Below are 21832 nucleotides of genomic sequence, written 5' to 3'. Positions count from 1 at the left end.
AAAGATTCAGCAGTGCCCTGGGGCACCCCCGTGTGACACGGCTGAGGACACGTGGCCACCTTTCCTCTGTCCCAGGGCAGGAGTTAGGAGACTGGGTGCCGAGGGCCAGCAGGGCCCCAGAGGGACAGATGTGCCTGGGGGACCCCTCAGCTCCTCCCCAGGGGTGGCCACACCCACGGGCACCCTCGGTCCCCTCTGTGGGACTGACACAGTGCAGAGATGCTGTCAGCTGCTGTTAAGGGCCAGTGGGGGCCTTCGCAGGCAGGGGGACGCCCACAGGGGGCCGGCTCACCCACCTGACGTCCCCAGTGGAAATGCAGACACAGAAGGTGGCAGGAGGTCCTCGTGCACTGGGCACTCTGGTGTCCCCTGGCCGGGGCTCAGGGGCGGAGGACGCTGCCTTTGAACCTGAGCTTGTTCTGAACGGACGCCCCTCGCTCCTCACCTGACCCCAGACACTTCCAGAGTCTCGTGGTGGCGCAGGTCAGGGGTCCCCTGCCACCACCATGGGACGGCAGGGACAGCTGGGGACATAGAACGACAGCGGGCGCCCTGAGCCCCCGGCCCTGGCCCCTGTTTACGAGGCACTGAAACCCACCTGGGGTCTCTGCCCTGAGTCCCCTGAAGTGGGCACACCGAGCGTGTCCCAACAGGCCCCCGGGCAGGAGGGGACGTCCCCGGCATTTGGCTTTGCTAAGTGCATGTTTTATGACCCAAAGAAAAGAGGGGACACTAGTGTACCCACTTAAAAACTAAATCAGTCAAAGAGAGACCAGTGGGGTAGAGGCCACAGCCCAGAGGCCGGCGGGGAATGGGAATGGAGCCTGTGTTCTCTGTGCTCATGAGCATGCCAAAATGAACCCATGATGTTGTAAACCTGTGGCACACGATAAAGGCACAAGGAAGAAGAAAATGAAAAAATTTTTAAAGGTTGGGGAGCCAGGTGCCATAGGGCACGCCTGTCATCCCAGCAGCTGGGGAGGCTGAGGCGGGAGGATCGCAAGGTGGAGGCCAGCCTCAGCCTCTTAGCGAGGCCCTGAGCAACTCAGCGAGACCCTGTCTCTAAATAAAACCCAGAACAGGTCCGGAGACGGGAGTCAACCTCTGGTCCCAAAGGTGGGGACAGACTCACGGGGAGAGGACAGCAGGAAGTCAGGTGGCCCTGGACACCTTGATCGAGCCATACCTGCTGTCCTCAGCTGTAAGGTGGGGCTCACGGGGTTGCCCTGGGCATTACAGTGTTGACCCTGCCCACAGTGGGCTCATGTCAAGGGAGTGACCGTGACAGGGACGCTGTAGCTCCCAGCTGGGGTTTCTGCCCTACTTGGGTGTGAGTGGCGACCTGTAGGTGGGCTCAGCGCCCCCACCCTCAGGGCTCCTCAGGGGTGCAGCGTGGCCGTGCCCAGGGCCGCCGTCTGGGGACTGTCCTGACGCCCTCTCTCGGGGACGGTGTGGGGACAGGCGATGGACGACTACAGCGTGATCGGCCGCTCCCTGTTCAAGAAGGAGACCAACATCCAGCTCTTCGTGGGGCTCCGGGTGCGGCTGTCCACCGGGGAGCTGGGCGTCATCGACAGCGCCTTCGGCCAGAGCGGCAAGTTCAAGGTCCACGTCCCCGGTGAGTGGGCCGTCCTCCTGCACCAGGGCGCCCGGGGCACAGGGAGGCCACCCAGAGGGCGCCAGGGCCTGGGCTCAGCTTCCCGACCCTGAGCGGGGGCAGAGCCGGAGGCTGGGACACCCTGGAGGGGCCTGGGAGGGGTCAGGGTGGTCTGAACAAGGTCAAGGTCAGAGGTCAAGTTCCCACTCTAGCCAACCTTGGCCAAGTTGGGGTGGTCTAAACAGGTCAAGGCTGAGGTCAGAGGTCAGGGGCGGAGGACGCTGCCTTTGAACCTGAGGTTGTTCTGAAGGGTCACTGTGTGCATTCTGAGATGTCACACACATATGGGGTGTGACAACCCACTCCTGTGGCTGGACCTGCTGTGGGGTGTCCCTGGTCGTGGGTTCCTATGTGAACATGGGAAAGTGACGTCCATTCATTCCCCTGTCTCTCCTGGTCCCCTCCCCTCCCTTCCTCTCTGCTATGCCCCCCACCCCACCCTTATGTGCACATCAGAGAGGACACTTGGCTTTGGTTGGGGGATTGGGTTATTTCGTGTAGCATGATCGTCTGCAGCTCCATCCGTTCACCTGCAAATGCCAGCATTTCAGTCTTCTTTAAGGCTGTGTAATATTCCCCTGTGTTTCCTTATCCATCCACCTGTGAAGGGCACCAGGTTGGCCCCATAGCGCCGCGGGGAGGGCGGAGCCGCGGGGAGGGCGGAGCCGCGGGGAGGGCGGAGCCGCGGGGAGGGCGGAGCCGCGGGGAGGGCGGAGCCGCGGGGAGGGCGGAGCCGCGGGGAGGGCGGAGCCGCGGGGAGGGCGGAGCCGCGGGGAGGGCGGAGCCGCGGGGAGGGCGGAGCCGCGGGGAGGGCGGAGCCGCGGGGAGGGCGGAGCCGCGGGGAGGGCGGAGCCGCGGGGAGGGCGGAGCCGCGGGGAGGGCGGAGCCGCGGGGAGGGCGGAGCCGCGGGGAGGGCGGAGCCGCGGGGAGGGCGGAGCCGCGGGGAGGGCGGAGCCGCGGGGAGGGCGGAGCCGCGGGGGCCGCCTGGGAAAGGACGTTCCGTGGACAGCGGAGCCAGCTCATGGGTCCAGAGGGGACAGTGGGCCTGGTGTGTTTGAGGGCTGGGGGTTGTTTGAGGCAGGAGTGCCCTGGTGGCCACGGCTGCAGGGGGTGGCACCACAGCTCCCGATGGCATGGGAGGGACCAAAGGGCCCCTTCACCTGAATGTCCAGTGAGCTCCCTGGTCCTTTGTTTTGATTTTTGGTACCAAAGATGGGACCCCCGGGCGCTAACCCCTGAGCCCCGTCCCCAGCCCTTTTTGTCTTTTTATTTAGATACAGGGTCTCGCTGAGTTGCTGAGGCTGGCCTCCAACTTGTGATCCTCCTGCCTCAGCCTCCTGAGCTGCTGGGGTGACAGGCTGGGCCACCCCAGTGTTTTGTCCCCCAGAATGAAATCTATGTTATTAAATTTTAAAAATATAGAACAAAAGCCCGGATGTGCTGGTATCTGCCTGTTGTCCCCCCCTGAGACGAGGGGATCACTCACACCCTGAAGTTCAAGGCCGTCCCAGCAACAGCGAGATCCAGCTCCCAGACAGGGACAGCCACAGACACGGAGCAGGTCGATGCCTTCCACAGTGACCCCTGGCTCCCAGCCCTGGGCCTCTGTGGGCTTGGGTGGGAGCTGGGGACAGAGCTGTCCCCACGAGGGTGGGTGGCTCTCGGCCTGAGAACCCTCCGCACCTCCCTGGGAGCTGGGGCGGGGGCCAGGCAGGCCAGCACCCGGGCCTCAGGTCCCAAGGACCCCGAGCCTGCGCCTTCCAGGGGACGCTGCGATTCCTCGCTGGGCCAGCTCCCCCGAGGGACAGTCCCCAGGGCGAGTGCGACGTGGCCAGGGAAGGAGGCTTCCCCTTCCCCAGCACCAGGCAGACTCTAGCAGGGAGGTCCCAGAGGAGGCCCCCAGCACTGTGTGGGGGCCCGGGACGGGGCGCGCGGGGACAGCCCCAGCTCTGGAGCGCACATTCCTCCCGGGCAGCAGCCTCTGCAGCCTGTGGCTGGTGGATTCCTCCTGCCACCGCCGGCCTCCACCCCCAGCCCCATCCTCCACCCCCAGCCCCATCCTCCTTCTGACCTTGTGGGAGGCGCCTTAATTGGGAAAGAATCCTCAGGAAGCCGGAGCCACCCGGTGCCAGGTGACACCCGGTGCCAGGTGACGGAGGGAGGGCGGGGGAGCGTGGGGAGCCGCAGGCTGGAAAGTGGGGTGTGGAGTCCAGGTGCTGAGCTGAGGAGCCAGGAGACCCTCGGGCACTGGTGGCCCCAGTGCTGGCTCAGCCGGGCAGGCTGGGGACAGGCAAAGGGCCCTCGGGGTTTCCTGCCAGTGGCCTCTTCTTTGGGTTGCGAGGCCAGATGCCTGGGAGGCTGAGCAGGTAGGGTGGAGGCCAGGATGGAGGAGAAACAGAGTCTGTCCTCCAGCCTCATCCTCGGTTTGTTGTTTTTTTTATTTTTGGGGGGTACCAGGGATGGAATCCAGGGGTGCTTCACCCCTGAACCCCGTCCCCAGCCCTTTTTAGATTTTATTTAGAGACAGGGTCTCGCTGAGTTGCTTAGGGCCTCGCTAAGTGGCTGAGGCTGGCCTCCGATTTTCAATCCTCCTGCCTCAGCCTCCCTAACCACTGGAATGACATGTATGTGCCACCATGTCTGGCCTCAGTTCTATCTTATGTGGTTTTTATATAAAACCTCCCAATTAAAAACAAACTGGCCGGGCACCGTGGCACATACCCGCAATCCCAGCAGCTCGGGAGGCTGAGGCAGGAGGACCGCCAGTTCAGACCTGCAGGTTGAAAAGCCCCACGTGTATACAACAGCTGCCTTCAAGTCCCCACCCTTTGCCAGGCCTGAGAGGACAGGAGCCCTTTGAGCGTCGTCCTGAACACCAGGTCGTTTTGCTGGTAGAGAGAGGAGGCTGGGAGGCTGTGTGTAGAGGAGGCTCCGTCTGTCCTGCGTCTCCAGGTCTGCAGTGGGGCTGAGGCTCGCGCCCTCCCTCCCCATCAGCCCCTGCCTCCTGCCCCAGAGCACAGTCAAGGCTGCAGAGCTCCCGGGCGTCGGGCCCATGAAGTGGTCAGACGAGCCTCATCCCTGAAAGGTCCTTAGTGTCAGAAAGCCCTGGGGGGAGGCACAGGTTACAATCCCAGCGACTCAGGAGGCTGAGGCAGGAGGATCGCAAGGTGGAGGCCAGCCTCAGCAGCTTAGCAAGGCCCTGAGCAACTCAGCGAGACCCTGTGTCTAAATAAAATCTAAAAAGGGCTGGGGACGGGGCTCAGGGGTTAGCACCCCTGGGTTCAGTCCCTGGGACCAGGAAAAAGCCCAGTGACCCAGCCTCGGGGTCACCTTGGCCAGCAGCGCCCGCCCTCCCCTCCACATTGGGCACCAGCAGCCCCAGGGGTGGGTGGGACAGTAGCCCCTGCCACCCCCCCATGGCCACAGTGCGTAGCCCCTGGAGAACAATCAGGGCATAAGCTGAAGTCCCCCGCAGTCGCTCTGCGTCACCTGCTCCTCTGGGACAATGGGCCACACAGCTCCGCCATGCGAGGACCCGCTGGGGTGTGGCCGGCTCTGCCAGGCCCCAGGGCTCCTGGAGCAGCCACCTGGGAGGCTGGCGTGGGGCCTCCTTTAGCAACAGGGGACACACAGTGCGTCCAGCTGTCCCCAGGGGACCCCACGTGACCTAGAATGAGCTTCTCCGTCACTGACCACAACTCGGTGGGCTCCAGGAGACTCACTCAGAGGTGACAACGCAGAGGGACTTTGCTTTGCGCCCTGCAGGGAGGGGCCTGTCCCCAGGCAGAGAAGAACCTCACGTCCTCACAAGATGGACGATTCTGCAGACCCGCCTGACCCCCACAGGTCGGCCCATTCTCCAGATGAGGAGACCGAGGCTCAGAGAGGCACCCGGAGCGTCCCCAGTGAGCAGCAGGGCTGGGATCCAAATCCAGAACATGTCGCTCCCAACCACAACCACTCACAGGAGGCTTCCTGAGCCTCCATGTCCCTCCAGGGCCAGCGAGAGGCACTGACCTGTGGCCCACCCCCCCCCTTTTTTTTATACTGGGGATTGAACCCAGGGACACTTAACCCTGAGCCCCATCCCCAGCCCTTTTTATATCTTACTTAGAGACAGGATCTTGCTAAGTGGCTGAGGCTGGCCTCCAACTTGCGATCCTCCTGCCTCAGCCTCCTGAGCCACTGGAATGACAGGCGTGGGCCATAGTACTAATGAGTGAAATTTCCATTTTAGAGACAAGGAAACAGAGACCTGAAGTCACACAGCTGTCGAGCCCCAGAGCCCACGCTGTTAGTCCTCCATCCTCTGCCTCTGACAGTTCTCCCTATTGTCTAGCCAAGCCTAGTATGAAATCCAAAAGTCCCAGTTCAGTCTGAACTCAGTCTTGGGGTAGCTTTTGGCCGCAGAGGCACAACCTCCCACAGGGGGGTCAGGGCCTGGCCTCAGCATCTGTCTCCAAATGAGATGTTTCGGGTAGTTTGGGGGAAAAAGAAAAGCAACCACAAACTCTTGATTTAAAACCTGAAAGCAGCCGTGATGCTCATTCAAGAACATTTCTTTTTTTTTTTTTTTTTCTAGCTCTCTGTGACAATAGGGTGCACACGCAGGTGTCACTTTCCATTCCTGGGGGTGGACCTGCTGTGGGGTGTCCCTGGTCGTGCATTCCTGTGTGACATGGGAAGTGACGTCCCTTCATCCCCGTCTCTCCTCTGTCCATGTTAGAGAAATGGAAAGAGCCTCCCCCTTCCTCTGACCTTGCTTTGCAGAGCCCTCTTCTGGGTGGCTGGATCCTCCGGGGTGATGTCCTCGTCCCTTTCAGTGAATGTCCCTGTGAAGGCCTTTTCTCTTACTGCCTCACGCTGTGGGTCTCCAGGGAGGGCGCCCCACAGGGTGGCACCCCGACACTGGGCCTCACTGAGCCTCGTGTCCTCATCTGTGAAATGGGTTTGTGCGGTGCCCCAGGGCCTGAAGGTTCCCGCCCCTGTGGCTCCCAGCCACGGTCATTGTCACTGCTGTGGCGGCGTCACCGGGGACATGTTGTCTGTAGATCTCCATTTTAATACGTCGGGGGTTTTCTGAAGGCAGATTGTTCTGATTTGGACAAAGAAAATAACCACAGTCATTTAAAAGTTGCCGGAGAATGCCTGCCACAGAGTCCCCAAAGTGTCACATCGTCTGGTACTTTGTCAGCAGGCTCGGAGGGGTTGGTGTCTCCTCCTCCCCCGCCACCGCAGGCCGCCCCTCTGGTGTCTGTCCCTGTAATTTAATACACGGAAGATGGCCTCTCTGTTTTTATTTTTTTAGTTTTATTTTTGGTCCTGGAGATTGAACCCGGGGCGCTCGACCCCTGCGCCCCGTCCCCAGCCCTTTTTCTATTTTATTGAGAGACAGGGTCTCCCTGAGTGGCTCAGGGCCTCACTTTGGCTGAGGCTGGCCTCCACCTTGCGATCCTCCTGCCTCAGCCTCCCCAGCCGCTGGGATGACAGGCGCGGGCCACTGCGCGTGGCTTTTATTTGAATTTCTTTGGTAACGAGTACAGGACTGTTTGGCCATGTCCACGTTTCCTTAGTGACATTCAGGACAGGTCAGGCCTGGCCTCCGATACCCAGAGTTCCCCCGTCCAGTGCTCTCTGGTTCTGACCCACAGGTCCCCATCAGGGGTCCTCAGCTGCTGGCCGGATTTCCCCGTGACCCACTGTCCCCAGCCAACGTCACGGGGAGGTCCAAGGTGGACTTGGGGAGGGTCAGTGTGGATCCACCTCCCGGGCACTCCCAGGACCGGGTCCCCACAGCTGGCCCCAGCTCCCACGGGGGACCCTGGAGAAGAACTCAGTGAGGGGTCAAAGGTGACATTTCCAAAAAGCAAAACAAACCCGCGTCCATCTCAGGCGCCCTGCCCGCCCGCTGGCCCTGGGTGGGGCTGGCCCTGGGGTCTGTGGGGACGTCACCTCTGAAATCCAATCCAGCAGCCACCCCGCCCCCAGCAAGGGACCAGCCTGTGACCAGAGCCAGCCTCTCCCGGAGGCCACCTGGGGGAGGAGTCCCTGAGCCCAGACAGAGAGCACTTTGGGGTGTCCTGTCCCCCCACTAGGGACCGGCCTCCTCCCCAGGCTTTTCAAAGCGATTGTAAAAATCATATGAAGCCATCGAAGGCCCCGTTAGAACAATGTTTAGACCCGGCACTCGCGACGGGGACAACGATACCGTAAATAACTCAGATGAGGAAGATAGACCCGAAAAAATCACATAATTAAAGCAGTTTTACAAGACAGACCGTTCACGAAGATGGATGGGGTAAGACAATACGTCAGGAATATCTGCGACCAACATCAGCACAGCACCCGCGACGGGAACCATCTGCCAGCGGCCTCACCCTGGGCAGGGCCCGCACTAGCCCCTGAGAAGTGCGGCCATCGTGGCTTCAGGGTCCCCAGAGAGAGGCTGTCTGATGCGTGCCTGTCACATCAGCAGCTCGGGAGGCTGAGGCAGGAGGATGGCAAGGTGGAGGCCGAGGCAGGAGGATGGCAAGGTGGAGGCCAGCCTCAGTCACTTAGCAAGGCCTTGAGCAAGTCAGTGAGACACCCTGTCTCTAAATAGAATAGAGAAAGTGCCCCAGCCCTGACTGGGACTCCCACGGCGGTGGGGACGGTGCCACAGAGCACGAACTTCCTTCTAGGCACCCGGGTGTGACAGGGAGGGGACAGTGTGGCAGGGCAAGATGGCTCCTGGGCCTGTGGGAATAAGGAGCCCTCCTGGCAGGCTGTGTCCACCCAGAGATGGCGTGCGATTCAGAGCTCACCGACAGGACAGGGAGGGCGTTAGGGGTGGGCGTCTGTGCAAAGGCCCTGGGGTAGGAAAGGAACGGAGTGGAAAGGCGAAGACAGCCCGTGGCTGGGCACAGGTCGTGGGGGACGTCACGGGCTTAGTGGGCCCTGTTGGGAGAGGCCTGGAGGACTCTGTCCACCACCTCAGGACGCGACCAAGCACAGGAGACAGGCCTGGGCCTGCCGCTCCCTCAGCCACTTCCTGGGCCGCCCAGGCAGGCCTCGCCCCTGAGGCCGCCTCTTTCTCTCTAAAATGGAGATTGTTGTTTTATGATTTTTAATTTTTTTTTTTTTTTTGGCACCAGGGATTGAACCCAGGGACCCTCGACCCCTGCGCCCCGTCCCCAGCCCTGTTTTGCATTTTATTTAGAGACAGGGTCTCCCTGAGTGGCTCAGGGCCTCGCTTTGGCTGAGGCTGGCCTCCACCCTGCGATCCTCCTGCCTCAGCCTCCCCAGCCCCTGGGAGGACAGGCGTGGGCCACTGTACCCACCAACTGGGGATCCTCACCAGGAGCTGAGCAAAGCCCTGGCCATCTTTGCCCCCCCAGATCCTCCCAGGCTGCCCGGGAAAGAACCCCGACAGGACAGCCAGCCTGTGGCCCTGGGCCCTGTGCTCCTGGCACCCTGAGAGTGGAGACCCAGGGCGGAGGGGGAGGCCGCGCAGAGCTGAGGCCCCAAGGTCACCTGGTCAGGAGGCCCCCCCCGCGGCCGGCCTGCGTGTCCCCCTGTGTGTGGACGTGGGTGCGCCTGCGCCTGGGCTGCCCGCTCCCCCTGGGTAGGAGGGAGGTGACCGAGCGGCCAGCTTCCTGACGGGGGGCTGTAAAACCTTCATAAAACTTTTATGGGACTTGCCACCCTTCCAGATAAATATTTTTCGATTTTATGGGCTTGTTTTAGGGCCCGGAGCCTCATCCTGACTTTGTAGCTGCCCTGAAAAAAACATATCAAATATTGTTTGGGCCAAAGGCACCCCCTGCTCCCCGCCCCCCAGGCCCCCCAGGCCCGGCCCATCAATCCTGGTCACTCTGTCAACTCCTGCCCTCTCCCCGGGTCCAGCCGCGGGAGGAGCCTGCGCAGGAGGAGGGAGAGGGAACCGTCCAGCCTCCTCCCCACAGAGGGCCTGCCCAGGGTCAGGGGGAGAAGGAGCAGAGGGGCCCACAGGGGGACAGTCCCTCCTGCCTGCCTGAGCGGCCAGGCTGCCCAGGCCAGGAGGAGGTCTGCACACGGCCCCCTGGACTCCCCAGGTCCCCAGAGGCCCTGAGGGAAGCCACACCTCCCACCCTCCTGCCATCTCTGCTCCTGAAGGCTGAGTTTCCGGTTAGCCTGGATTCCCCGGGTCCCCTGACCACCCGGGGGTCACTCTGTGCCTCTTCTCCCTGACCCTTAGTGTGCCTTGGAACTTTGGGCTTTAAGCTGGGTGCCGTGGCCCACGCCTGTCATCCCAGCAGTTTGGGAGGCTGAGGCAGGAGGATCGCCAGGTGGAGGCCAGCCTCTGCCACTTAGCAAAGCCCTGAGCAGCTCAGCGAGACCCTGTCTCTAAATAAAATGTTAAAAAGGGCTGGGGACGGGGCTCAGGGGTCAGCACCCCTGGGTTCAATCCCCAAAGGTATCTTGGCCCGGCAAGGTTGCCTGCAATCTCAATGGCTCTGGAGGCTGAGGCAGGAGGATCACAAGGTGGAGGCCAGCCTCAGACACTTAGCAAGGCCCTGAGCCGCTCAGGGAGACCCTGTCTCTAAATAAAATGTTAAAAAGGGCTGGGGACGGGGCTCAGGGGTCAGCACCCCAGGTTTAATCCCCAGTTTAAAATAACCAAACCCCACGCCCTGCTCTGGGGCAGCTCTGGCCACAGTGAGCGGGACTTCCCAGGGCCACTCTGTGCCTGTGATGTCACGCATGCGTCTCCCGGTGTTGGCCCAGGCTGCCACGTCCCCACCCAGTCACACACCACAGGCTGGCTGCCCTCCAGGAACGGGCCGGCCTGGCCAGGCCTCCCTGCCCTGTGACTGTCCCCTAGCCTGGGACACTCTGTTGAGACCGTGTGTCCCCCCCCCCCAGTGTCCCACACCACCCAGGGAGAGGCCACTCTGCCAGCTCTGCCCCTGAGTCCTTCCCGGAAACCTGGTTCAGAGACGGGGGTGCACGGGCAGCCATCTTGCTGTCCTGAGTAAAGGCGGACGGTCCCAGCCGCTGGTCTCCTGGGGGTCCTCAGGGCCACCTGGCAACTTTTAATTGTTGTCGTTGGGCTGGGGATGGAAGCCAGGGCCACTGCCCCACGGAGCCCCGTCCCCAGCCCTTTTCATTTTATATTCTGAGACAGGGTCTCGCTCAGTGGCTGAGGCTGGCCTCTACCTGGCGATCCTCCTGCCTCAGCCTCCCAAGTAGCGGGTGTTGTCAGCACGTAGCAGCCTGCCCCGCCCTCAGCAGGGGACCCAGGCCCAGAGCCCGGGTCTCTCTCCGTGTCCCTGGGAGGGACTGGCCCTGGGTCCTGGGAACAGTCCCCAACTGTCCCAACCTCGTGTTGCTGGGTGGGGTGGGTGGCCTGGCCACCGAGCCCCAGTCTATAAACATGGCCCAGTGACAGGAATGGGGGGGCTGTGGTGGGGGCCGGGTGGGGACGGGGTGGCTCTGGAGGGGACGGAGGGTCTGGTTTGCATTGGACACGCTGATTTCACGCCGCGCCCTGCTGGGGAGCCACCACGCGGCGGTGGCGTGGGCCTGACCCCAGGGCTCGTCCCTCTGGGCTGCGGTGGCCGATGGGGCCGCCCCTCCCTGGGGCTGGGAAAGGTGACCACCCGCCCTGGGTGCCGTGGGCTGGCCCTCGTGACCTGGAGTGTCCCCCTCCCTGGGGGTGGCCCGCCCAGGGACAAGCCACACCTCACGGGGGACCAGCAGGGGCCACCCACACAGGGCGCCCGCAGCCCTCCTGACCTGGGCCACCTGACGCTGCCCCCAGGGCGTCTCTGGTCCCTGTGGTGACCCCTGGGAGGACCCTCAGCCCCTCAGAGAGCCACCCCTGTGACCTGAGCCCCCAGGCCAGGGCCTCGGGTTGTCGTGAGAGTGGCCTTGGGCACCGGGGACGGGAGACAGGGGTGGCCCCGGCCACAGGCCCCGCGCACTGTCCCCAGGGACGGTCCCCATCATTCAGGTGACATGTGAACAACCCCCGTGGGCACTTGAAGAGCTCATCTATAATCAAGTGATGTTCTGAGTGGACCAGGTTCATTCACATGATCAACGTGTTTAACTGATCAATATCATTGATCAGCCCTGATGGGCGGGGCCGTGTCCCTGTGGCCCTGTCCCACGCCTGGGGGTCACTGGGTCCGTCCCCGCGGCACCCGGGTGGGCAGACAGGACAGACGTAGCTAAACAGGGACGGTTAATGCAAATGATCCCATTTATCTTAACTATTATTTAAACGCATTTAATAATATAGTAATGCTCCACTTGATCAATCACACTGTGATCATATTAATTATATAATCAAATGTATTTAAATCAGAGCTACCTTTAATACATTAGTAATGATTGATGATATTATTAATAATAATTAATAGTCTTTATTAATTATATTAATAGAAATTGATAATTATCAATATATCATTAATATATAATATCTCATTAAATGGGTGTGGTGATATGATCACATTATCGATCATGTTCCACTATTAATAATCATATTATTCTCTCATTTGTAATCAAACATATTTAACATCTAATTGTTCAGTTTATTAGATGATCTACTCTATTTCATCAATATCAGACTTGATTCTTCTAAATAATAAAACATGATTTATCAGGATGATCTAATATATTTAACGTGTTATCAGATGATCATAGATCAATAGACTGTGAGTGTACTGGACCATCGCAGTGAGCCTTTGGCCTGCAAATAGCCCTCAGCCACCCTCAGGTACTGGGGTCCTCCAGGACCTGCTGCTCCTTTTCGGCTGGACTCTGAGGGCCTGGGAGCCATGCGGGGCCTGGAGTCCAGGGGGACTGAGCCACCCAGGTGCCCCTCGCTGGGTGTCCGAAAGAGGGAGGCCCTCGCTGGCTGCCCTGGACGCGTGGCGTGTCCAGTGGGGCGTCCTTGGGCCCCACGCCCGGCCACTCTGCCCGGTGCCAGGCCAGACCCACCCCTTCCCACCCTGGCGCCTCGGCCCCCCACCAAGGGCCTGCAGCGGCCTCCGCAGCACCCGGGTGAGCTACAGAACCCAGTGCCCACCCTCCGTAGGTCCTTCAGGGCCACATGTCCCCCGTGACACAGCAGGCAGCCGCGCCCAGCCAGGTGTGGGGACAGAGGCCAGGACGTGGTCACGGTAGTCACCTCCTCTCCCCGGCCTTGTGCTGGGAGCTGGACACCCGCTGGGCCACATGGGCTGGGGTCAGGATGGACAGCCACCAGGCAGACAGGACCTCTGCAGCTTCAGCCGGGCGCCATGGCTGGGGAGGCTGAGGCAGGAGGATGGCAAGGTGGAGGCCAGCCTCAGCAACATTGAGGCTCTGAGCCACTCAGGGAGACCCTGACTCTAAATAAAACCCCAAACAGGGCTGGGGACGGGGCTCAGGGGTCGAGGGCCCCTGAATTCAGTCCCCAGCACCAAACAGAAAAAATGTGCAGCTTTTAGGAAGGCGCATGGGGACCAGCCATGTGTCACCCCTGCGTTCCCCGTCGGCCTGCTCCGGTCACCGCTTCTCCCTGGGCGCGGGAAGAGGCCCGACGCAGTAATCAGGAGGCCACACATGGGCCCTGGGAAATGACAGCTCCGAGCTTTTGTTCACCCCCATTATTCTGGATGGTTCTTTTTTCTTCCCAACTCATAAAAGTGACATTTTTCATATGTGGAATCTTCTTTTTTCTCTTTTTAAGAAACGCAGGATGAAGGAGACTTTTATTGTCACTAAGCCCTGCCTTTTCAACCGCTCTGCGCCTCGGCTCTAGGTATTTTAATTGAAGATTAACTGCTGCTTAAAGAGGGGACGCGCCTGGGGAGGGAGCGTCGGGGACATTAAGATTCAGCTCCCTCGAGAGGACACAAGAGCGGCCCTCCCCTGCCCGCTCCCCGGGGCTGCCTCTGGTCCCAGCTTTGGTTTCCAGGGCAGGGGACAGGGCAGGGGACCCGCAGGCCCCAGGAGCAGGGGACAGCGCTGAGGTCCGTGGCTTGTCCCCCACGGGACGTTCTGTGTGGCCTTGGCCTTGGGGCTGGGGCCGGAGCAGCCCCTGGACACCCAGAAGCGCGTGGCTGGTACCTGACCCTGTGCCCAGGGCCCTGGGCAGCAGCAGGCGTGTGGTCCCCACTTTATAAACAGGACAGGGCCGCGGGTGGTGGCTCAGGGCCTCGTAAGTGGCTGAGGCTGGCCTCCACCTTGCGATCCTCCTGCCTCAGCCTCCCCAGCTGCTAGGAGGACAGGTGTGCGCCGTAGTGCCCAGCTGGGTGTGGGCATTTAAAACACCTGTGCATACCTGGCCAGGCCCGTCCCCTGCACACCTGCCACTCCGTCACCAGAATGGCTGCTCTTGTGACCCCCGTAGCCCCTCACAGGGACTGAGCGAGAAACCAGAGCCCAGAGCCAGGTCACCTGGCCGTGTCACTGGGCCAGGTGACCCTTCTCCAGCTGTGGACGTAGAGGCCCTCTCTGCCGGCACCCCCGGCACCCCCACCTGCCTGCACAGGGCCACCTGTAGGACAGTCCCCGGGCCTGGTCACATTCCTCTGGCAATTACCTAAGACTGGCCAGACGGCCCCTGGCCCCAGGAGGGTCCTTCATTCCAGAGGCGTGTGTCTGTCCGTCTGTCTGCAGGAGCCCTGGCACGTCAGCGGCCGACCTGAGCTCACCGTCGTGCAGGTAGGAAGGTGGCCTTCAAGGCCATTGGGCGAGGACAGCCACCGTCCCCTCCCTCCGAGGAGCAGCCAGAGCGGGGGTCCCCTCCACCACCGTCTGTGTGACAGTGACGTGGCAGGTGTGTGGGGACAGGCCTGAGCAGGCGAGGCGCTGCCGTGTACGCACAGGTCTTCTAAATGCCCATACCCAGCTGGGGACCAGGGCACACGCCTGTCCTCCCAGTGGCTCGGGAGGCTGAGGTAGGAGGACTGTGATTTGGAGGCCAGCCTCAGCCACTGAGCAGTCTGTCCGAGTCTCTGGTCCTCCGTTTTCCCCACTGCCCGATGGCGGGGTCCCCTGCCTTCCTGACATAGATAGAGGCACAGAGTGACCTGCTGCTCCTTCCTGGGGTCCTGGGGACACATCATCCACTGTCTCTCTGCCTCTGTACCCACAGGTCCCCTGTCTGTGCAAGAACGTGAGCTCGTGTGCTCGCACGTCCCCGGGGACTGCCTCACAGCCGCCAGGAGCCAGGATCAGTCAACTCCCGTAGGCGCAGGGCAGTGGTGCCTCGGGGACCTTGGAGCTCCGACCCACTTGTCCTCGCTGTGTGTCCTTGGGCAAGTTCCTGAGCGTCTCTGTGCCTGGTTCCTGGTGTATGGATGGCGCTCTCTGCCCCCGCCACGGGTGGTTGTGGGACCAAAGTGCTGCTGGCCACCGGCACTCGGAGTGGCTCCCGGTGCTCGGTCAGGACGTGGTGAGCGTCCCCTGTGACTGCCACCAGGTTCCTCGTGTGACTCTGGAGACCCAGCCAGTGCTCCCCCGGGGGCTGAGGGGTGGGGTCCATCCGTCCGTCTGTCCGTCTGTCCGTGCGCCTATGCCTGCTGGCTGGTTCGGCTCCCGCCAGGCACAGGGTGACGTCCCGGGGACCTGAGTACGCTGGGAGCCTCAGGTGGGTGTGACCCCGTTCCAGGCAGGTGACAGTGTGAAACTGACCTTTGATTGTGTCCAGTTGATCAGAGCCCTGGCCAGCGGCCACCAGCTGCCCCTCCCAGAGGCTAGTCACAGAAGGACTCAAAATTGAGGGCCACCTAGCCAGGCACGGTGACCCACGCCTGTCATCCCAGCAACTGGGGAGGCCGAGGCAGGAGGATCGTGAGTTCAAATCCAGCCTCAGCCAAATCGAGGCCCTGAGCAACTCAGGGAGACCCTGTCTCTAAATAAAATGCAAAATAGGGCTGGGGACGGGGCTCAGGGGTCAAGGGCCCCCTAGCTCAATCCCTGGTACCCCCCCAAAAATTTCAGGGCGCAGATGTCCTCCTTGGAGGCCGCCCTGGCCTCTGCAAATGGAGCCCAAGTTGGATTCTGCAGACCGGCCCCTTCCTGCCCGGCCCAGAACGCTTTTCTTTTTGCCTTAAAAAAATAACAATCCTCTCCTCTCCGCACCCCCGTTTTCCTCCCCACGCGCCCCCCAATCTCCAAAGCCCCGCGTCCCCATTTTGGTTTCCATGGGCGGGAAGGATTCAGCAAAGGGCCTTTTGTGTTTTCGAAGACTCCCCCATTGTGCTAAGAGGCTTAATAGAAATTAAAGGGGGATTTAAACAACATTAAGACATCAAAATGGGGGTGCGGGCGCCCCAGCCTCCGCTTCCTCCCAATCAAAGGGGTGCGTGGGCCGCCCGCCGCCGGCTCCCTGTTCCCTTTGTCTTGGGGACAGCGGCGCCCAGGTCTGATAAGGCCTAATCACCTTATCTTGTCAAAGCAAATTGCATCTTTGTTTGCACGCGGGGTCCCTCGCAGGGAAGGAAGGGGAGAAATCTTGGGGGGCCGCCCACACCCAGCCAGAGAGGCAGGGACGAGGACGTCAAAGACGGTGGCTCCCGAAGGCGGCTTCAGGAGACCTCAGCCTGACCCAGGGGCTGGGACGGTCCAGAGCTGCTGTGGCTCCTCCCAGAGGGGTTCAGAAGCACCCGAAGGACCTGGCTGGCTCCAGGGGACCTGCTAAGCACCACCCTCCTCGCCTCTCTGTCCCCCAGCGGGAAGCCAAGCACAGTGACGCTCATCTGTCATCCCAGGGGCTCGGGAGGCTGAGGCAGGAGGATCGCCAGGTGGAGGCCAGCCTCGACCACTTAGCCAGGCCCTGAGCCGCTCAGCGAGACCCTGTCTCTAAATAAGATAGAAAAAGGGCTGGGGACGGGGCTCAGGGGTCGAGTGTCCCCAGGTTCAGTTCCTGGGACCAAAAAATAGTGTGGCAGCCCAGCTGGGTCAGGAGCCAGGCTGGTGTCCCCGAGCCTCCGCCCTGTGCCTGTCCCCGACGCCCAGCCTCGCACACTGCTGCAGGGCCGTGGGCCAGTCCCTGCCCAGGATGCTCCTCAGCTGGTCACCTGCGAGACCAGGATGTCCACGGCAGCCCCTAGGTCGGGACACGTGTGCCAGGCCCTGTGCAGGGCCACCGTGCCTGGCCGACGGTCCCCAGGCTCCTCCTGCCCGGCTCGGCCACACTCGGGTCCCCTGTAGCTGTGCAGCCTGGGCCCAGCCACCAGCCCTGCAGGCACATGACCCCCGTCGGCCACTGAGCCTGCCCAGCTCTCTGTCCCTGTCACCACGGCTGAGACGGCACAGGAAGTGCCCGGCAGCCCTGTCCCTGTGGGGCCACCCAGGGGGCCGGTGACCCCGAGCTGCTCGCAAGGGTCCGGTTCCCACCGGGAGGTGCCAGCCGCCCCCCGGCTGTCCCCAACGTGAAAGTGGGGACGCCAGACAATCTGCTGGCCTTTGGTGGCCGTGGCGGGTGGCACCCGAGGCCAGGGCTTGGGAACCAGTGGCGTCCCCTCGTTGTCCTGCCCCAGCCAGGACCCCGCGGGCCTTTGTGTCCAGCTGGTCACCGGTGAGAAAAGGCCAACCGGCCCTGGGAGAGTGTCCCCAAGGGGAGTCACAGGAAGCAGTGTCACCCCGGGTCACGCAGCCCGTCCCCACCCCTGCATCCTGGGCCTGAGAGGGACAGGAGTGGGCAGGGGCGCCAGGTGACGGGCACCTTCGGGGCCAGGGTGACCTGCTCCTCACACAGGGTCCCGTTTCCCGGGGCAGGTGGACGGTCACTGCTGTCACCCCGTCACCTGGGAAGGCTGGGGACTCGAGGCTGCCGTGGGGGACTCTGGGTGTCTGATGCCAGGACGGGACACTGCACTTGTCCCCAGGGGAAGGTGGCCTACTGTGGGCCGCTGGACTCTTGGGACGGCGCTAGGGCAGGTCCCCAAGTCCCCGAGTCAGAGCCTGTCCCTGCTGCGCTGAGCGGGGGGTGGCACCAGGCCCGAGGACGCGGCCCCCGGAGCCAGGAGGTCTGCAGGGGGACAGGCGCGTCCCTGTGGGGCTCCTGTCACCTGGACGCATTCCTGTCCCTCCACCTGGCACCGGACACCGGGCCATCGGTCACTGCTCTGAGATGGCAGGACGCGCTTTCCTGGTCCCCGTGACGCGGTGGCCTGGGAGCAGACCCCGGGATACTGGGCTGTGTGACAATGACCCCAGGGATGCGCTGTGTCCTGGGGAGCCGCCTGTTCCTTAGCTAAGTGACGGCAGGGGGGGTGAGGTCCCCGTCGGGTCACAGCGGCCACCAGCCAGGTCAGAGCCGGGGCCCACGGTGGGTCCCCCCAGGGGGCCCTGCTGCTGTCCCTCGGGGACCTGAGGGACCAGGAGGGGACCTGGGTGCACACAGGGCCCGGCTCCAGGTGGGCCAGGCCGAGGGGCTCCTGGGGACCAAGGCCACTCAGCGCGTCCGCCGTCAGGGACACGGCCACTCTTGTCACCTGCGGGTGGCGGCTGCTTGGTGGATGCCAGGCCTCCGTGAGGGGGGACGCTGGACCCAGGCCAGTCCAGGGTCCGGCCACCTCCGGGGCCAGCTCCTGAGGGCCGGGGGAATGTGTCACCAGCCTGGGTCACAGGGGGCTGCAGAGGCCACCCACGCGCACAGGACAGTGCCCAGCCCCCGAGGGGACCCCAGGTGTCCAGGGGACCGTGCTGTGGCCTCTGCCGCGTCCTCCACCTCTTCCCCTCCGTCCCTCCCGGGGCCTGTGGTGGCCTCTGGTGGCCTCTGGTGGCCCCGAGAGCCTGGCCCTGCCCGGGGGACACGGGGTGCAGCGGCCAGGGAAGGGGGCTTCTGGGGGTGGCGATGACCGGCCTCTTCTGTTCTTGCAGGTGGCCTGAGCCCCGAGGCCAAGAGGATCCTGACGCCTGCCCTCAAGAAGAGGGGACGCGGGGGACCCGGGGAGGCCACCCGCCAGGAGGAGGGCGCCGAGCGGCCCGAGCCCCCGCAGCACGTGACCCTCAGCCTGTCTTTCAAGCGCTACGTCTTCGACACCCAGAAACGCATGGTCCAGGCCCCCTGAGGGACCAGGTGACCCGCAGGGCCCCCCCGGCCAGGCCAGGCCACCGTGTGCCAGACCCAAGCCGACGTGCCTCCGCCTCCCGGGTGCCCCCAGGGACAGGACCAGGGCTGGGACTGGCCCCCTGCGCCCTCTCCCCGGGGACAGCGGCCACCCCCGCCTAGGAAAGGGCGGTGGCCAGAGCTGGCACCTGCCTGGTGGCCCCAGCCCGCCTGCTGGTCTGTCTGTCTGTCCACCTGTCTGTCTCAGTCTGTGTGATCTCAAGGAGTGTCCCCACCCCTCCCCAGCTCTGTTCCAAGGGGACTTTCAAGAATCTCCAGGAGGCCGGCCCCGTGGCTGGGGAGGCTGAGGCAGGAGGATGGCCAGGTGGAGGCCAGCCTCAGCCACTCAGCGAGGCCCTGACTCTAAATAAAACATTTAAAAGGCCGGGGACTCAGCCAAGGGTGGCCTGTGGGACCAACTGGGAGAGGGGGGGGGGGACACAGCCTCCCGAGACATCCAGGAGGAGCAGGCGTCCGCCTGTCCCTGTTGGTGGCCGCAGATGGACGCGGCCGCCTCCTCTCGTCCTGGCGATTTCGCGTTATGATTCAATTTGCACAAAATGACATTAACTAGGAGCAGGGCAGGTTGTGACCAGATGACTCGGGGCCGCCGAGCCCCGGGGCTGAAGGCAGAGGGAAGGGGAGGGACACGGCGTCCTGTGGCCGGGGAGCCAGGAGGCCCTGATTAGATACCAGCCCCAGGGCCAGCACCCCCCACCACAGGACCCTGCGACACGGCCCAGCACCTGCGCCCCCCAGCCGGACGGGGGGCTGGGGACCCGCCCGGTGCCACCTCACAGCTGTGGGGCCTGTGTGGCCACCCCCCTCCCACAGCGCGGCTCCCCCGTGGGTCAGGTGGTCAGCACTGGGGAGCTGCCCCAATTCCTAGGAGCCCCACTGCTGTCCCCTATGGGGGTACCTCTGGGGGTCACAGTGGCTCCTCCGTCCCTCAGCCAACCACAGCCCCGCGGGCGGCTCCACCATGTCACAGAGGCCGCTCTGCTCTGGAGACAGGCAGATGAGGCTCAGGTGAGGGCTTCAGGTCAGGGTTGATCCAGGAGACCAGAGCCCCCCACCACACACACCAGGGCACAGGCGGGGTCCCAGGCTGGCCCCACCCGAGCGCCACGGGAACTGCGGGGGAGGGAGGAGCCCGACACCGGGACCTCCCTTCTTTGGTGACAGCATCCAGCAGCAGCATCGGGTGAGCCCAAAGTCCCTCCATCCCCCCCAAGTCAGAGTGCACCCCCTGACCAAGGGGCATGCGCCTGACCTCTGCTTCCCAGCCCTTCACAGAGGGGGACAGCAGCCTGGGTTCAGCCGTGGGTCTTGTCCTGTGTAGGATGTGTGACCGGGGACATGTCCCCAGCCTGTGCCTTGGCATCCAGTTATTAAAGACAAAGAGACAAGAAACGCCCACTTCCTGTGTGGTCCTGGGACAGGGGACTTACCTGGCCACGTGTGGCCACCCACTTCCTCACAGCCCGGGAGCTGGCCAGCAGACGGGTCCCACGGGGAGCCAGGGGGGCCCAGGACCTACCTATCGGGGGGAGACGCAGCCCCCCAACCTGGCCCCCTTTCCACATCCCCACCACAGACCCCACGGCGGGCCCCCAAATCCCAGGAAAGCTGGTCACAGTGGCCCACGCCTGTCATCCCAGGGGCTCAGGAGGCTGAGGCAGGAGGATCGCAAGGTGGAGGCCAGCCTCGGCCACTTAGCAAGGCCCTGAGCCAATCAGCGAGACCCTGTCTCTAAATAAAAGATAAAAAGGGCTGGGGACGGGGCTCAGGGGTCAAGTGTCCCCGGGTTCAATCCCTGGGACCAAAAAAAATAAACCTCAGAGTGGACTCAGGGGACAGATGGAGGCCCACGGCAGAGGAGAGGCCAGCCACAGCCGTCACAGGGAGCAGGAGCCCCGTGTGGGACCCTGGCATGTGCGGTGACCCGCGGGGGTGGCCCCTCGATGGGGCCTGGCATCCCGAAGACGTAGCCCAGCCGGGCAGGTGAGCAGGACAGGCCTGTCCCCTGTCCCCAGGGCTGGGCACCGGTGCCCAGCGTCCTGCAGAAAGCTGAGATTGGAACGCGGGTGCTTTTTGGGGTCCCAGGGACCCTGCTCCCAGGATGCCGCGGAGGGAGACGCCCTCGGGGACCCTGCCCGGTGGAGGCCCCTGTCCCCCGCCTGCCCACTTGGTGAGGTCATAGGTGGCCCTGATTGGCAGGACCCCACCCCGGGCTAATGCACCAGGGAGGAGATAAGGCTTATCTGTCCCTGGAACCAGATGCATGGAGCAGGCTTCTGGCCTAATAGAGTTGTGACAGATAAGGTCGCAGGACGGGAAGCCCTGGGGCCCGGGCAGCACGCGGGTGGCTTCTGGTTTCCCAGGTCCTGCCCCGCGGGGCCTCTGCCATTTGTGGACCAGGCGTCTGTGTCCTTGCGTGGACCCCGCGTGTGTCCAGGGAGGGCACGGGTCTGGCGTGTGTCTGCGTGGGAATGGGGTGGAGGAGGAGGTGGGGACCCAGGGGCCTCCAGGACACTCGAGTTGGTGGCATGTTCTCCAGGACCGGAGAAGAGGGACTCGCCATGCCAAGGAAACAGGCAGGGACCTCCGCCGGGTGGTCCAAGACCCTCGGGGTGGCCGGGCACTGGGACACAGGCTCAGGAGGCTGAGGCAGGAGGATCGCAAGGTGGAGGCCAGCCTCAGCCACTCAGCAAGGCCCTGTCTCTAAATAAAATAGAAAAAGGGTTGGGGACGGGGCTCAGGGGTCAAGTGTCCCTGGGTTCCATCCCTGGGACCGAAAATAATAATAAGACCCTCAGGTTGATCCGGGTCTCTGGCCTCCCCGGCCTCCCCTGCCGAGTGACATGTAGCATGTCCAGGTTCCCTTACGGCGGTGGCCCTGGCCACAGTCTCCCAGCCCCTACATCAGTCCTGTGTGGCCTCTGTGGCCCTAACCCAGGGTGACGGAGACCCCCGCCAAGGGGCCATCTGGGTAAGGTTTTGAAGGTTGAGTAGGAGTTCGCAGCATCCTGGCCGAGAAGCAGGCTCCAGCCAGGTAGCCGGGGTGGGGACACTCAGGCAGCCAGTGTCCCCACCCAGGGAGG

At 63.0% G+C, this 21832-nt stretch overlaps 1 protein-coding gene across 1 annotated transcript in view; it reads left to right on the top strand.

Annotated features, from left to right (window-relative positions):
- The window catches only part of Eefsec (eukaryotic elongation factor, selenocysteine-tRNA specific), a 118375-nt gene extending 99071 nt beyond the window's left edge, over positions 1 to 19304 (top strand). The window contains exons 6-7 of the mRNA XM_027954452.2: positions 1462 to 1618; positions 18500 to 19304. Of these exons, the coding sequence (XP_027810253.2) occupies positions 1462 to 1618; positions 18500 to 18690 (348 nt within the window). The 3' untranslated portion in view covers positions 18691 to 19304. The remainder of the gene's footprint in view (positions 1 to 1461; positions 1619 to 18499) is intronic.
- The last annotated feature ends 2528 nt before the right edge of the window (positions 19305 to 21832 follow it).

This window comes from Marmota flaviventris, chromosome 20 (assembly GCF_047511675.1).
Source record: "Marmota flaviventris isolate mMarFla1 chromosome 20, mMarFla1.hap1, whole genome shotgun sequence".
NCBI lineage: Eukaryota > Metazoa > Chordata > Mammalia > Rodentia > Sciuridae > Marmota > Marmota flaviventris.
Note: the sequence above shows the minus strand (reverse complement) of the source record. Positions and strands in the feature narration are given on the sequence as shown.